General features: G+C 32.9%; 1 protein-coding gene across 1 annotated transcript; it reads right to left on the bottom strand.

Annotated features, from left to right (window-relative positions):
- Positions 1–3,397: 3,397 nt before the first annotated feature.
- Positions 3,398–17,269, bottom strand: LOC124368058 (keratin-associated protein 16-1-like). The gene is made up of 4 exons (XM_046825332.1): positions 17,149–17,269; positions 12,697–12,807; positions 10,642–11,477; positions 3,398–3,503 (listed from the first exon to the last, which is right to left on the bottom strand). Exons 1-4 carry the CDS (start codon positions 17,215–17,217, stop codon positions 3,398–3,400), a joined length of 1,122 nt encoding a protein of 373 aa, XP_046681288.1. The 5' UTR covers positions 17,218–17,269.
- Positions 17,270–17,868: the final 599 nt, after the last annotated feature.

Here is a 17,868-nt window from a genome sequence, read left to right as displayed (position 1 = left end):
GGCTGTCATCTATAAATCTTAATATGAAGATGGCGTTAGACGTTTAATTTACACAACACTGATGGAACGTTGGAATATAATCGTAACAGTTTAAAATATTTTACAAACTCCCACCATCTTAAAACATAAAAAGCGACAAAAATCATTATAAGCATACCTGTATAAATTTATTTGTAAGAACGTAAACTTGACTTATTTCAGATTAAATCAGAAATTATATTTTTTTAAATATTCACTTATAAAGATTCCAAATTCTATCATTTAACTTTTAAAACCGCCATATATTGTAATCTTAAGAGCTATCAAAAAATTAGCAATAATAAACTTTGTTTTAAAATAAAAAATTAACAAAATAGTAAATTTTGATTTTATATGATTTTTATGTACAAATGAATTCTAACTGCTTTAAAATAACAATTTAAGTTTGTGAGAAACTAAATACATTATCTTTTTATCCATCTCTCTTTAAAAAAAAAATATAAACGTGTAAAATTTTAAATTTGAAAAATTTACTAACTAAATACTTATATATATTTAGGATCAAGTTATTTTTATTTTTAAAATATACTATGGTGCTAAAGATTTCAATAACTTAAACTTTAGTTTACTTATCTTACTCTCAGTAATTAAACCACGTATAATGTTTTAACATTGCATTTATTATTTGTATGACAAAAAGATAAATCGATTAAAACGTTCCTCTTAATTGTACTACTCTGCCATGTTATGTAAGAGAATTCTTAGAAATAATTTAGAAGAAATAGTACTTATTCTTTGTATGCTCTTATATTGAAGTGCATTATATGCAGACTACCTTAATTTTTAAAAACAATTTTATAATTCTTACACTAGATTGAGATTTATTAGTTCCAATAAAAATATATTATAAATTATAAAAATTATCCCTTTTTATAAAATTAATGAAAACATTATCATAAAAAGCAATAGGCAGGGAGTTTGAATAATAAAATGGATGGTAATATTGTCTAGAAGCCTGCCCTTTTCGTTCACCCAAAGATAACACTGGATGACAAACTATTTCATAGGAGTAATTAATTATTTCTATGTGTGGATTATACGAGAATACACTACTTTGCCGATGCATGGAAGTGCTGTCCAGATGTAATATATTGTTTGTATAAAGGTCTGTACGTGTGATGAGCGGCGAGTTTGCAGGTTTTAGCACGGTTTGTGGTGAGCTAATGTGGCGTGTGTGGAATTAATATACACTACTTTGCTGATACACGGATGTTTATCCAGATGTAATATATTGTTAGTATAAAGTCTGTACGTGTGAGCCGAAGGCGAGTTTTGCAGGTTTTACCACGGGTTTGGCCAAGCTGAGCTAATGTGGCGTGTACTGACTGATCAAACATGAAACAGCTGATCAGTTGGCACTCAAGTAGAAGAGAAGGTTCAGCGCCGGCCGGCGACCACAACTGAGACCAACCCCCTCGCAACCCCTTCCGGACAGGAGCGTTTAGGAGAGAGATAAAGCAAATAAAATATAAGAGGAAGTTTTATTTTTACCCCTTTCTAAAAACTTTTTCAATTAGTCGTTTTAAATTAGTAGCTCTTTTAGTTCCTGGGCAGATCGCTTACAGAACAGGATTGTTCTGCGGTAACTCCTGGAGGAGCTACGCTTGATTTTCGCATGATGCTACAATAGTGTTAATCTTTGACCTTCCCGTAAACGTCACACCTGCGTACAATAAATAACTCTCAGAATAAAAGTACTTATAAACAATTTTTTGCAGAACCTCCAATTATCTTGAGACATTCATATGAAACATTTCGGGACGTGATGATAACTATATAGGGTGGGCAATAGTGATTTCTCACAATTTATGATTTGAATGAATGAATCGGGTAATAATCAATAATTAACAATTAATGATTAAAATATCGACAAAAGTAACGGTTTATTGAAAAAAGTTTGTAATTTTTGTTATAAACCTGCAACTTGACGATATTTAAAAGATTAATCGACACTGTAAAAAACAATTTTTGGAGTAACTTGATAATAATTATTCAAATTATAGTAAGATTTAGTAAAATATTTAGAGTGTTGTTTTTGTGTAGTATAATACTAGATATATTCAGAAGTGCACTGTTAACCAAAAGTCAAATTAATTGTGACTGAGAAAATGGACTTTTGTAAAGGAGGTAACAGAGCAGCAATATTTTATAAGCTTAGTAAATATAAGTTTTTGTAAGTTCCAAAAGGTATAACACAACGTCTCGAGGATTGCATTCAACCCCTTCGTCAGGTGGGGGGAGGTATTAATACATACAAAAATAAAGAATAGAAGGGGAGAAAGAAGGAAAAGGAAAGGGTTTTCAACATACCCGAAAACTGCTGCTTGAAGTCCAATCCAGAGTACGAGGATAACAATCACACATCACACTGGCACAGGCTACAGTTGATGCGCGATACTAACAAGAAAATCCAAATCTGTGGTGCCGAAGCACCACGTCGTGTCATCTGAAAGAATAGAACAAGAAGGCGATGGCCAGTTGGGGGAAAGTGTAAAGCTGGTGTGATTCTCGTAATCCTGACTTGTGCTCGGGATTTGCATTCCGTGCAGTGACATCGCCTGGACTGAACTCCCAGCAGATTTTTGGGTATGTTTGAACCCTTTTTCTTTCCCTTCATTCTTCCTTGTTCTTTATGTTTGTATGTATTAATACTTCCCGTCACCTGACAAAGAGATAGATTACAATCCCCAGAAACGTTCGTGTTATATGATTCGCAAGCAATGATTAATTGCTAACTCGAGAGTGATAAGCCGAGTTAATCTTGACACCTCAACCGCGAAACTTAAACTTAACATTTGTAAACTAAATTACCAAAAACAAACTGAAAAATCTCGAGACTCACTATGAACACAAATCTCAAATGGACTGACCAAGTTGCCGATAACGTGCAGAAGTCTCTCTGCTGGCATCCGCATTTTTCAAGCGGTTTGCCTTGTAACCTGCCATTTAATGTTAAGATGATGCATTAAGACTCTTATACTACCACACTCTGACTACTGTGACGTCGTGATGAATGGACATTGACCGTTGAGCAATCGGACAGGCTTTTCAGACGTACATGAGCGTGTTACACAATATTTTCAGCAATTGGCGCACATGAAACTTCATCAACTACGTAAATTCCACCATACTTTCTATTATCTACAATTTAATAATCAAAACCAAATATTCTATAGATCTGTCCGATCGTTTCAACTACATATATAGCTGAATATGAACGACCTACAAGAAGGGGAAGCAACAATACTATGAATTCCAATTCATCGATCGTAAATTTTTAATAGGTCCTTTACTGTTGAAGCTGGGTCGTCTTTGGAACGCTCTCCCCGATGATATTAGCTGTATTGAGGAAAACACGCTACGGGGCGGGGGTTACGGGCTTGCCGCTGGGGGCCTGTGGGGCGGGGGTTACGGGCCTTGCCGCTGGGGGGAGCCTGTGGGCGGTGCCGACGGGGGTGGTGCTGCTGGTCATGTGATCAGTGGGTGTGTTAGAGTGATTGTAATGTGTCTTCTTGTTCTTTATTTTGAATTTTGACGTGCGACAACGTCTTAAATTAGGTTGCGGCTCGGAGTCACTCATGAAAAAAGTGTAACGCCCGAGTAACGTTTGTTACGATGCCCGTCCAGTGGGTCCGCCGCACGGGATCCGCACGGGATAAAAGCAGATAAACTGTGGGACACCGCACGGGATAAAGCAGATAACTATGTTTATTTCGTGAAAAATTTGGAGGTGCTTAGATTCGTCATTTACAACAACTACAACAATAAAGGTAAATAATTGTACACTGATATTTCATTATCGTAATACTATGATTGATTGATTAATTGTTAGATTGACACAAAAGTTGAGAAAACTGAGTTTATAGGTTAGTCATACTATTGACAAATGTTGATAGTGTTAAGTAAATTATTAGTTTAAATCACTCTGCAATCAATCGTAATTCAGTCGATTGAGAAGAAACAGCGCGTATTGCTAGTCAAACATTTAAAATAACAAATTATAACCTCTAACCTGTCATAACAGTGCGACCAAACTAACGAACTAAACCGACCAATCACCACGCGCGGAGTTAGAATTTAACTGTGTTTAGCAAGAATTTCAAATTCCAATTTTAGTAAATGTTTTATTCAACTTTACCATTTACAATAACAAATTTTAATTAATTTCAAATTATGTACAATGTTTTAGTAAACAAAATATATCTCTATAGTTAAAATTTGTGCAATTCTTATTTTCATTCAATTCCTTGTTCCTATTGTGCAATTTAATAATATTCATATCAATAAATATTCTACCGAGGAAAAAGACGTTGTCACGTAAAATCTTCGCCCGTAAAAACCGACTTTACAGGCAACCATAATATTTTTCTTGTATTTATTACAATATATAGTATATATATATATATATATATATATATAATATTTACAAAGCTATATAAAACAATTATTTCCTTTTTAATGATATAGAAAGTGTTTAAAAACGAAAAAGGCCCAGTTTTCCAAAAAGTTACGCTGAAAAAGTCATGTGAATATTTCCACAAAATGTGTTTTATACATACAATGGGCCAATTCTGCAATACATGCTTTCTCTTTTTTTCCAAAAACTATATTCCTTCTTGGCAGGCACCTCGGAAATAGTTTCAATTAGTGTAAAGTGGGAATATTTCCTTTTTATTTTAGAATCCCCCAAAAGTCCTATTGCTTAATGTTGAATTTCTAGGACATATCACACGTCTTAACTTTTAACTTAATTATTATTCCTTTGCTTAAAGTTTGTTTTCTTCTACCGCCAGAATTTTGGATGGAACAATCCTATTCTCCGGAAGTTTGCCTTCATGTTACAAGAAATCAGACAAATTCCCTAATACATACCTGTAAAAAGAATCATACCAGTGTCTTGACATGCGTAAGTCAGTAATGACAACAAACGTGTTGTGTGTCATCTCTAACACGCGCACTTTATCAAAATAAAATGCTAGTTATTGAACACTGGAAAGGGATTCACCTGAGGAAGAGATCATAATGAAAATCGCGAAACGTGGTTTTACCAACTCTTGTAACACTTATCGATTGATGGAACGTGTCCGGAAATTCCAGTCTCAAATATTGGAATGGACAAGTTTATAATATAACGTAAGCTGAAACACACACCCACGCTAAACAAAAGCAATTTCCATTCCTAAAAAGAGAGCCGTATCGTATACAACTCCTACTCTCGTGTTTTTAACAATGAACATGGAAAGATATCTTGCTTGAGGCGCAAAGTCAGTACATTGCACGCTGTGCTCCTCAGCCTTCCTTGTAAACAACTTCAAGTGTACAATCAATATTTACACATGTTGAGTACGGTTTAAACGTCTATTTAAAGTAACGCTCTTTACAATAAGGGCACTAGTTCTGATTTATCATTCAATTTTTAACTCGATAAAGTTTAATGAGGGATTATGATGCAGAGATTCTTCTAGAGCATTCCGGAACTTAAGCTTTAATCATCTTATTTCTCAGTTGAGCAATGAATTTGGTTATTTGAAGCTCAATAAATTAAATTGTTCATAGAAACATATATCTTAATAAGAAACATATATGTCCAATTCGATATCAATAGTATTTTCCTTTTTGTATCTAAACAAATTTTTTAAGCTCGATCTTTAAATCATACATTTTAAACTTATATATCATACTCAATAATAATTGGCTTAATAGTCTATTATTCATATTGTGTATATCAGTAACTGTTTAAGACTTGCTTTTTTCCAGGTGAAATTATAAAAGTTGAATTTAATAATGAAAATGTATGAATAAATGTATCAGCTATAAGAATTTGTTATGTCAAAACGAATAAATATAAAATACGTATAATAATATTCAATTGTTGCTTTAAATACTTGTTGCAGTATATGTTTTATAATGCACTTGATTTGTTGTCTTGGTAAAGATAAAAGTCTTCAAATAATATTCTTTGTAAAAATAAACAGGGGTTTACCTTTTAGTTGTAAAGAAATAAACACTAAAAGGTCCGTTGTAATTATAAAATCATGTTGTAATTATAAAACCATGTTTATAGTATAAAAATTATATTTATACAATTTTTAAGACTGCAGAAAAATGTGATATTTTGTGGAATCAGGATTGGCAGAAATGTTTATCAGACTCGTTTTGTTCTTTGTGATGCCTAGTATAATATCACATTAAAGGTGTAATTAAAAGATTAGTAGAATGAACTGTAATTATTTTTAGTGTAACTTCGGGTATAGCTAAAAATATTAAAACATCTCTGTTATTTTTATAACTCAACTGAGGAGAACTTAGAACCAAAATATATACTCGTAATATTCCTATTCCATGTTCCGTACCAATATGGTTGGCCACTAACTACCATGCATTTATTTGTATGCCTTCATACGCCAACCACCCGTGAAATTAACGATTATCAGGACCTTCCTGTGAGGGGCAGGCTACTTAGTATTTCATGAATCATAAAGTGATCCTTGCTGGATTAATGGTACAGAACAGACCATGGCTTTGATACGTAAACTCGTAATCTGCAATTCAATAACTTCAAATTTGTAGAAATGAAATATTCTAGTTACATTAAAAAAGAATGAAGTTTTTATAATAATGTAACTTTTTGCTTTCTTACTATATAAAGTAGGCCTACTAGGGAAGAATGTAGTGTTGTAGTGAAATCTTTATTACAAATCGTGTTGACCATTCTTTTTAAGGTCTCATAACAACAAAAATTTCTTATTAATAGATACACTTTCGAATGGTTGCCGGATTATGTTATAATATTTTAAAATTAATGACCATAATTAAATGGAATGCGATTAAAACCACTAACGTATCTATCCAATTTTAATTTTAATTAAATTCAGATTGTTCAGTTTTTTAGATTTTTAAGTCAAGTAATCCTTGATTTTTGCACTAACATTGAAATGTAGTAAATAAACATTTGCGTATCATATTAAGGAACACCATGTACAAAGTTTGCATATAAAAGCATTCGCAATGAAATTTGTAGTCGAGTAAAGTTAATAAAATCTCTCAGATGGTCTTCGAACAATTTATGTGAACAGTTAAGAAATATAAATTTTTATTCTCAAGGAAAACGCAATTGTCGAAGCCATGATAGAGAAAAAATATTACTGGGATTTAACTTTCATCACATTATGTAAAAGTTTAATTTGTAAGAAGAGGCTTCTTTAGATTTAAATGACAAGATTTAAAAAATATGGTGTTTTGTAAAAAATATTGTATGTTTATCCGAGCAAGAATTTTTTTCATTTATATTTTAGTTACATACATATATATATATAGCTTTGGAAGGGTAGGTGGTTTTGGGCTCTAGGGGGCATGTTCGGTGGAGTTACGTAAAATTTGTTTCCTCATAGAGTGTTACCAAAAATTAGGGCAATTGCAAAAGGCCGATTTCGTATAAAAAATCTACCTAAAATTGCTTTATTACTGTCATGGGTTTGATTTTATAAAGACACAAATACATAGTGCTGTAGATTGGGTAGCTCTAAAAGAATTTAAAATTAATGATTTCACAGATTATTGCCGTTGGGGACACGATTGGCTACAAGTTGAAGGGAAGTAATCAGTTCGACATTGCTAAATTATTCACTAGCCGTTTGGTCAAACCTTCCATTAGTCTAGCATTGGGGAATCGTGTATTATCCATAGTGTGCCATAGAGAGAGAAATCAGAGAGAAAGAGAGCTTCAGATGGATACGTGATTACATTAATAAGCTTGATCTGTGTGTCTGTAATTACCAAGTCTAGTCCGTGAGTATCATACGACTTGTTGATCACTACATTAACAAGTTAATTTGAAATTTATATCATTTTAGTTAGAATGTAAGTAATTTGTAATAGTTAATATAATTATGATTGATCACAAATATATTAAATTACTTCGTACTTTTGTTTAAGAAGAGTTCCAAATTTTTAGAAATACTATAACTACATCAAATCAACCTTATCATATAAGAATTGTAAATAGAAACACTTTTGTTTATTTATAATAAAATTTTATTACATAAAGCATTAATTTTAAATATTTAATATTTCCTCGGCATTAGCAGGAACATTAATTGTATGAAAACGAATGACAATTTCCATTATCATGCGTTATCAAAGATGTGTTATCTTCACGACAACCCCCCCCCCCCCCCCCCCCCCCCCAAAATAACTCCCTTGAAAAAACCTTTGATCAAGTGAATAACTTTTTTTAATCATTGGCTTATTTTACTCGCTAGGGTACTTACATAAACCTTACCAACAGTGGTGGGGGCGGGTGGTTCAGAACAAGTTTGTATTGGAATTTTTCAGGTAATGCGATCTATTTTCAATAGGACTATATTTTTAAAAGAATCGATATTTTTCCTGAAAACAGAAATAAGAAGATATTTTTTGCAAATTCCAGGAGAAGTGCAAATATTTGAATCAGAATTAAGGTGACTCGTAATCATGCCCAAAGAAAAAACAGATGAAAATAAAAAGACGATATGTAATATTTACAGTACTAACGAATATAAAAAATTATTGATATAGTTCTAATTACAATGAACTTCATTTCTACAGATTGTATTTAGAGACACGTACATTTATTGAATGGAGTGATTAAAAATGTGTTTTCTAAACTCATGTATCATTAAAACATGACACTCTAAGCTAAAACTTGTCCGAATAATGTTAAAATTCTCTTAAACCGTTTTATTCGGGTCTGGTTACATTATTTTTCAATTTTCAACTCCAGTAATTGCTCGTGAAGACATCAATAGCTGTTACTTTCTTTCTTTGCCTTCAAAGATGATTTAAAGAGCTGCGATTTAAAATTCCCAAACAAAAACTATATGCAAAAACAAACAGGTGAAGGTGAGTCATATACAATGTTTATTCATGAAGTTTTTTTTTTGTATTTTTGCTTATTCCAAATAAAGTTATTTAATGTGTGTATTCCTTTAGTTAGTTTTTAAACTCCATAGTAAATGTTGCTTTACGAGTACATACATACTATATAAGTAGTTAACCTGTTAATGTGCTATTTTACCTATTCTTGATAAATGATATTGGAGGAACACTGAATTACATGTATTCTATCGTCAGTAATTCAGCTTTTAACTTTAATTTAATTTCAAAAACATAATACCATTAACTCATTATGTTTTTTATAAACCCTTTAATTATTTTCTATATACCTAAAATTAGTATTTCTAAACAGTAAAATATTACTTTTGAGTGAGAGATAAAACAGAAAATCTATATTTACAACTTATTTTTATAATTATACAACTTTTATTCGATTTAAAGGATTAATTTACATGCTGAGACACGATGAAGCATTGGAATAATAAAAATTAATAAACGGAGAAATATATTTATTTCATAATTGTATATTTAAAATATTTTTACACACAGTCAAAAATTTGTATTCAATACAAATACTGTTTGTGGAAAATGTAATAAAACTGGAGATCTTATATAAAATGTTCATGAGTGTTGAAAGGAAAATTAAAAGGTATTTATACTTAAAATAATATAAATTTAGTACCTAAATACATATAATAATATTAGATTTTAAATATTTAATCAAGTAAATTTAATTAAAGTCTTCATACACAATCTTCATAAAAGTATGTTTGTACATAATATAGGCTAAAATGCTTGTAAGTCTATGAAAATATAACCTGCTAGACAAGAAAACTGCGACAGTCATTTTATAAAAGTTTGTTCCCTCAGGTAAACCCACATCCAACTTTGATGCATTTTCAACACGTTGTTAAAAGTTTCCTCACAACTGTTATAACAAACTAGTCCTAGTCATACACAGTCTACATTTGCCCTCCCTCATCGTATTTGTATTCTATTCTGTCTTCCTGAAATTTGGAGATGTTATAATGCACAATTTTGTTAAAAAACATAGCGTTTTTCTTTTAAACATACTGTTTTGTTAAACATCAATGAATGTGTATAACTTGTTATTTAAATACACTATCAAGAGTCTTTTTGGTAAGAAGTATTAAGACGTTTTAGCTTATAACTTATAGAATATACTATGGAGAACACTATGCGGCTTTTTCAATTCTCTATTAAAAAATCCCTTTACGGACCCATAAGATAAATGCATTGAATGAAAGAACCCATGAGAAAGCTTTAATGCGAAAATGTACAAATCCTTGATTGATTTGAAATTTTAAAAATTAATTAAATATGCTTTGATAATCACCAGAATAATCCTTATATTATTTAGTCATTAATGAACAAAACTTTAATACAGATGGAACTAGTGAAAAATATTGTATTAAACAAAAAGATATTATCTTACCAAACCATCAATTCTAATCATGACATATGAGTGATAAATTAAGGTCACCAGATGTTTGGTGTACGTGAAAAAATGTTACAAAAGTTTGCTATTATGATTTTAATCATACAAATGTATTATAAAAGTAATGAAAATAGTTACTGAAAGTGTGTTACAACACTTCATAAAAAATTACAATTATAAGTCTAAATACAAATGGATGAAATAAAAGGAATGTTCTTATCCCTTGCTGGGCGGTCCAGGGATGCAGCGGCCTTTGGAACATAAGTAACCCTGGCGGACAGTGGATGACGTCACAAGTCGGTGGAGGTCTACAAGAGGGGACTGGAGGACATGGAGGTCGCCTACAAGAGCTCTCCACAAGGTAACACTCTTGCCCTGGAGGACATTCAAAGTCCAGGCAGGTGGCTCTAGTGACGCAGCGTCCATTTATACATACTCTACCGTAGGTGCAAGGAGAAGAAGGACTGCACGCTCTAGGTCTGCAGGATGGTATTGGAAAACAGGGGGCTTTAACACACACGACCTCCTCGAGGTAACACTCTTCTCCAGGAGGACAATCATACCCTCTGCAAGTCGGTGCAAGAGATACCAAACCGGGCACATCCTTTAGAGACCACCCTAGACCGAGTTCGCCATCCACGCTGACTTTATTTACCTCCTCAACACATTTACCGTCCTGGCAGATGTAGCGTTGCTTGCAGCTTACTGTAGCACACTTGTCAATGGGTCTGCAGGAAGGAACTCTGCAAGGAGGTTCTGTACAAGGAACGTCTTCTAGATGACACTCTTGACCATATGGACATTGATAGTCGTAGCAAGGATCCAAAATGCATTTTCTGTCTACGCATGTGTATCCTGTAATACAGTTAATCGTTGCACACGTCAATTCCTGTACACAAGTGGGTATGCCATCCAAAATAATACACTCCTTCTGCTCTCCACAGTCAATACCGTCACAAGTCTGTCCCTCCTCCTCTGAACAACTGCTACTGTTGTTTGTAGGGGTGCAGGTAGGAATAGGACAACAGGGAGGTACGAAACACTGGACAACCTCGAGAATACACTCTTGGCCTTCTGGACACACCACCCCTTCACACGTGGATGACTGAAAGAAGAAAATGATAATCCTATAAACTTTTGTACATATATAGTGTGTATATGCTATTTACATACCTTATTTCATATCAAAACTTATATGGATAATAAATGGCAATACATTTTAAAAACTTAACTTAAAAGGAAGTTGCACTTTAAATTTAATGTCATAAACAAGTGAAATGTATAAGTGTTTCGAGTTTTACGGGTTTCAATTTTAATTAAATAATTGTAAAATTAATATAGTAATACGAACATTGTTATGTCATCTCAACTTCAAATATTATGCGATGTGTATTATTAAGGGCCTGACAGATCCTCCCTATGTTGTCTGTCTGTCCGTCTATCCGTCAAGAGATTGTAGAGACTCAGAACTTTTTGCGTGGAATTTTTGGCCCAAGGTTTTTGATTTTTTAGTCAAAAGTTTTAAACACAGTTCTTTCGTTTGTCTCACCGTTCGTGGGATGTCTTTTGATAAAAAGGTTCTTTAGTCTTAATACCGGCCTTTTATACTCTTGTCAAAATGCATACAATCAAATGGACACCCACCCTCTGCGATCGGTCCGGGCTGGGCTGAGCCGGGCCGGTCACAGCGGGCGGGTGCGCTTTTGATTGCGTGTATTTCGATTTCACAAAAAGGCCAGGCCGTTCGCAGTGGGCGAGTGCTCTTTTCATTTCGTGTATTTCGACTTCACAAAAAGGCCGGGCCGGTCACAGTGGGCGGGTGCCCTTTTGATTGCGTGTACTTCGACTTCACAAAAAGGCCGGGCCGGTCACAGTGGTCGGGTGCCCTTTTGATTGCGTGTATTTCGACTTCACAAAAAGGCCGGGCCGGTCACAGTGGTCGGGTGCCCTTTTGATTGCGTGTATTTCGACTTCACAAAAAGGCCGGGCCGGTCACAGTGTCGGGTGCCCTTTTGATTGCGTGTATTTCGACTTCACAAAAAGGCCGGGCCGGTCACAGTGGTCGGGTGCCCTTTTGATTGCGTGTATTTCGACTTCACAAAAAGGCCGGGCCGGTCACAGTGGTCGGGTGCCCTTTTGATTGCGTGCATTTCGACTTCACAAAAAGGCCGGGCCGGTCGCAGTGGGCGCCGTGCTTAATTGTGCGATATCGCTTTCGTAACGTTCTGTCAGGTTCTCCGATACTCGTTGTATAGGTTTATGGTTTCTAGGAATTTAAATAATTATATAACATTAATATAAAGATTTATCAGTTGCTGACTTACACAGGGTCTGCACGTGGGTTCACCATTCAACAAATAACACTCCTCCCCGTCTTTACAATCATTAAAATCACAGGTCTTTTCCTTGGCGCATCCTCCATCCTCAGTGGGTTCCTGAAAGGAGTGAATGACATGGCTTGGTTAATAATGTGAATAAAAGAGCGTCTATCTCTAAACCTTGTGTAATACCTAATTTTATATTAAAATTGCACGCTAATCAGATGCCACCCACATTCATTTCAAACGCTTAGATTTGAGTGTCACTAATGAATATTGTATAAAAATGATTAATTTTAATACTAATGCTGTAGAATTTGAAGTGCATTATATTTATAAATAGGAAAATGTACACTGAATATACATTTTAAATAATAGTGTTAAAGGAAAATTATATTTGTAACAATTAATTAGTATTGAGAAACTAAAATATAAGTTTTTGAAGTGAAATGTTTATGAATATTTTGAGAGACTAGTTCCTATTAAAACGCAGATTTAAACTTTCCGTCAGATGACTGGCGCACCCTTCTAAGAGTCGGGTATCTTCAACAATGTAAAACCTCATAAACATCGTAGAATTAATACGCATCGAAGAATTTTTTTTAATTTTTTTTTCGATATTTGTATGGGTTGTTACAACAAACTGTTTGCATTTTAAATTTTAGCTACTCAAAAAGTATACACTTAAAAAACAAAACCTAAGAATTTTTTTGATTTGTATTAATTCCACTTTTACAATCAAACGTCCCTAATAACGTTACAATAAAAATAAAGGTACAAAATTGCGTGAAATGTAACATCGTTACTATAGGAGAAGCTCAAGGGCATTTCGGTTTAGTCGGCTATTTAATCCTCAGAATTCGGTATAAATCAATGCGAAAGAATCCAAGTATAAATGTCTCTGTTGTTATACAAATAACGTATAAAATATTATATTGTGAAATAATTTCTTGTTACATCATTCTTTAATGCAGATGTGACGGGATTTGATTCACTAATAATATGAATATAAGTAGTTGTGTACCATTAAAATACGGATTTTGCCTTTTCTAACTTAAAGTTTATATTAATTTTTGATAGAATTACTAGAACTGGAAGTACTCATTTAATTAAATAAGTACTCATTTTAAATAAGTATATTCCTTTCAAATTTTAGATGATTTATTAACTAAATTTACTCAGGTGTTCCATGCTCTGGCCTTGTATGGTTTATTTTAGAGGTAAAATCTTTTCATTTTTCACTTGTTAATGAAAATTTTTTTATTAATGTCAATTCATTTACTTATTTTTATTTAAGTTTTTTGAGTATTATTGGTAGTGCAGACTGATGAACTCGTTTCCCCACACACAGGCTGATGCCAATGTGGGGATAATTTCCTATAAAGATATTTTTAATGTATTTTATTTACTCTGTATATAAATTTTAGAAATCAATCAATTTAAGTACCTCCTATTAATGTAAAGTAAATGATGTATTATATATCATTAGGACTAAGAAGCCCTCTCTAACAGTTAACCTGAGGACCAACGGCTTAAAGGTGACTTCCGAACCACCACCAATGGCCGGGCAGGCGGGCTGCTTGCAAGGACAGGATCGCTCAGCGGTCACCCATCCAAGCAGCAGCCACGCTCGACGTTGCTGGATTCTGTTATCTCGCGATAACCGCTGTACCCGCTGCACTGCGCTACTGTACAATGTTCTCACATTGCAGAATGTTGTTAATCTGTAACCACGGAGAGCCTATACTGATAACAATATTTACAAGCTCCTTATCAGGAAAAGTTAACAAACAAGTAAGTTTCTGTGGAAGTAATGTAATGTAGAGGTATGCATCATTAGTAACACAACCTTGTGAATCCGATTGTAGTGAATCTTAGTGACTGGTTTTTAACGTTTTAAGTTTTAGATTTATCTACTAATTTAAAATTTTAAATTATGTAGTTTTAAGTGATTAGACGAAAGCCACTCAGAAAAGTTTCTTAGGTTTACTCCTACCTATTATAAAGTAGGATTAACCCACGGTTCTTATGGCTTAAGTCCTAATCTACGGAGAAAACTAACTAATACCTTAATGTATGGTATCTGCGTGAACTGACATACTAATCAATACATCTAATGCTAATGTTTTGATATTCTAAAATAAATAAGCAGTTTAGAATAATTGAATTTTTATTACATATTAAAATATAATACAAAATACTTATTGCAAATTTTTAATACGTTTGAATGATACCTTTACCAATCAGAACCATACCTTAAATAATCCTTTCTTAAATATAAAATAGTTTATACAATCGGGGTTGGTGAGAATTAATTATACAAGGCGTGTGAAACGGATATGTTTTGAAATAAAAAAATGTTTTTCTAGTAGTCTATGGTCTATAGTCTGTACTGCCAAATAAATTTCTTTGCCTGTTCAGCATGTTTATGTTTTTAAAATTTTAAGTGTTTTTATTTAAGGAGCGGGAATTATGGAACTATCAATTTATTATACAGTACAAGAAACTCACGGCGTAGAATTTTATAGATTGCCAAAAGTGAACAAAGAAATATCCAGACGATCCTTTTCTTACGGTGGTCCAAAATGTTTTAATAATCTGCCAGATGAAGTTAAATTGCGTTACCCTTTAAAATTATTTTGTAAACAATTTAAATCTTGGATGTTTAAAACACTTTATCTTAGCTATTTGTATGAATTGGTATGTTCATAGTTGTACAATGGTAAATAATGTGATGAAGTGTAAAATTTTTATAAACTTCTTTTGCAATTCGACATAGATAATTTTTTTGGTTATGACTAATATTAATTAATATTAAAGTTGCTTTATATAACTGTAACAGGATTCCTAGTGAAGTATTATTTCTTTATCAGACTGTCTATGGCACTATAGACTTGTGTGTTGATACGGTCGATATTGCAGATATTTTATATAATTAATATATTAGTATTGTGGTATTTTTAGTATTGTTTGTACGTAATGTATAGTGTGTAGACAGGCACCACGGAGAGCGGTTCTGATAACAGTTCTGTGTGGCTCAATTAATAGTTTTGTTCACTATGTATTTTATATTATATTAGGTAACCACACTAATGGATAAATTATTAGCTTTAATTCCTAACAGCTTCAAATGTAACAAAATGTGTTTTATTGTTAAGGAATGAACAAATTTTACTATTGTTATTATTATAATTTCTGTTTGCATAGCGTCTGTCTGTATTTTTATAGAAAAATCTTAACTCAGAAACTATCTTATTAATATATAACATTCTGCTAAAGGAAAAAAATATATTTTTAATAGTTTCAAAAATATAGCCTTCAAAAAATGTGAAGCAACATTTTATTTAAACCGAAGGGAAGAGAAAATATTATCAAGGAACATAAAATGTAGCTTGTAAAAAAAGAATATTTTTCTACCTTAGCCTATTTGTTATAATAATGATAATAATACTTTATTGCATTATATTAGCAACATACATTGTATCGCAATCGTCAACGGATTTCTCAACTCAATAGATATACCTCTCAATGAGGTTTTAACACATATTCATACTTATAATTATAGCCACATATATTCAAATCACAGTCGCACCGGCTTCAGATCCAGCACTTAAAATATCCCAGCGGCTCATCAAGAATTCATCAACAGAGTAAAACTCATTGATATGATCTGATGATAAACAGCAAAATAATTACATGTTTACTAAGCTCGTGCAATCCACTACGGGCGATAAGTATAGAGATATACATTGTGCGAGAGTAGTGGTCACTTATTTATTCCATTTATATCATCCATTCATAGGAAATATTGTATTTCGATATTTGTAGAATTACAGTCCAAATTTTCTGTTCGCCATGTTATGAAATTTTGATTTGCATTTTTAAAAGTTTGCCATTTTGTAACTTTTAATGACACTTTTAGTCTTTTACTAGAAAATAAGATCTTAAAAATACAAAAAAATGCTAACTACAAAGTCTGACCTAAAAAGTTTTTGATTTTTGATTTATTATTAAGAATTGGGACAGACAGACGCTACACGAAGCGAAATAAAATAGTCCATCGTGGTGAGGAGCTTTTTTCATTTCCCCATATGCAATCATTTCTCGAAATATTTCCCAAAAACATTTTGGACGTCTTGTATGTGGTGTGTATTCTATTACTGTCATTTTCTAAAGACTAGTTTAAATTCTTTTAATGCTCCTTTCGAAGAGCACACAATAAAAGCTTTCAAAACCGTTTCACAAAAAGCAATTTCAAAAAACCCAAATTTGGAATTTACAGCTATTATTTTAACTGTTAAATCTACGGTAATATTTAATATGTCTTTTAACTTTAGTTAACTTTGTAAAAAAATATTTAGACTTGTTTATATCCAGCTTTTTTCACAAACGGTTCCACTGAGCTGATAAAACCTCACATTTAACATGGGATCCGAACCTTACAGACATGGAACTGACCTTCACTGCCACAGCCTGCTGTATCACACACAATACTAACAAAGGTAACACGCGTGTACTGACGCACATCGCTACCACTGGTACACCGCACAGTAACTACAGCTCTGACGCTATCTCTACAGAGTGTGCAGTAAATCATTAGTTCGCTGCCAACGAAGTGATTGTATTCTTTTCCTTATTCTTCTCACACCAACAAGTCATGTTATTCTAGATTTACAGGAACTCTGTATCGGCAATTAACTAAGTATTTTTCAAATACAAACTCTTAATACCTACCTCACGTGCTTTTTATAAATATCAGTAAAAAGTTTCCAAATTGTTTAAAATGAAATTTCTACAATTATTTTTAGAAGTAAAGTTAGCCAGTGGTTGTTATCATTGTCTATTGAGCATGCAGAGACAGTGCTGTCTACGAACTACGGGCGGACAATCTGTACGGCCAACCTTTCTTCCCTTCATCATACGTCATCAATACGTCATCACTACGACTGTCCCTTTTTAATCTGCTGCGATTCAGTTATCCATGTTGCTTATATGTCATATCGTAAACTATTTTGAAACTAATAAAATTTCACGCTTTACCATCTATAAATTAATTGACACAATTTTTACCTATTTCATTACATTTTCAATGTACTTAATGTTATATTTTCAGTCCGTTATTAATTTAAGCAACAGCAACTAGAGTCTGTGCACAGGCATCACAGACCATGTAGGCTT

The sequence above is a fragment of the Homalodisca vitripennis genome, chromosome 8, assembly GCF_021130785.1.
Source record: "Homalodisca vitripennis isolate AUS2020 chromosome 8, UT_GWSS_2.1, whole genome shotgun sequence".
Classification (NCBI taxonomy): Eukaryota; Metazoa; Arthropoda; class Insecta; order Hemiptera; family Cicadellidae; genus Homalodisca; species Homalodisca vitripennis.
Note: the sequence above shows the minus strand (reverse complement) of the source record. Positions and strands in the feature narration are given on the sequence as shown.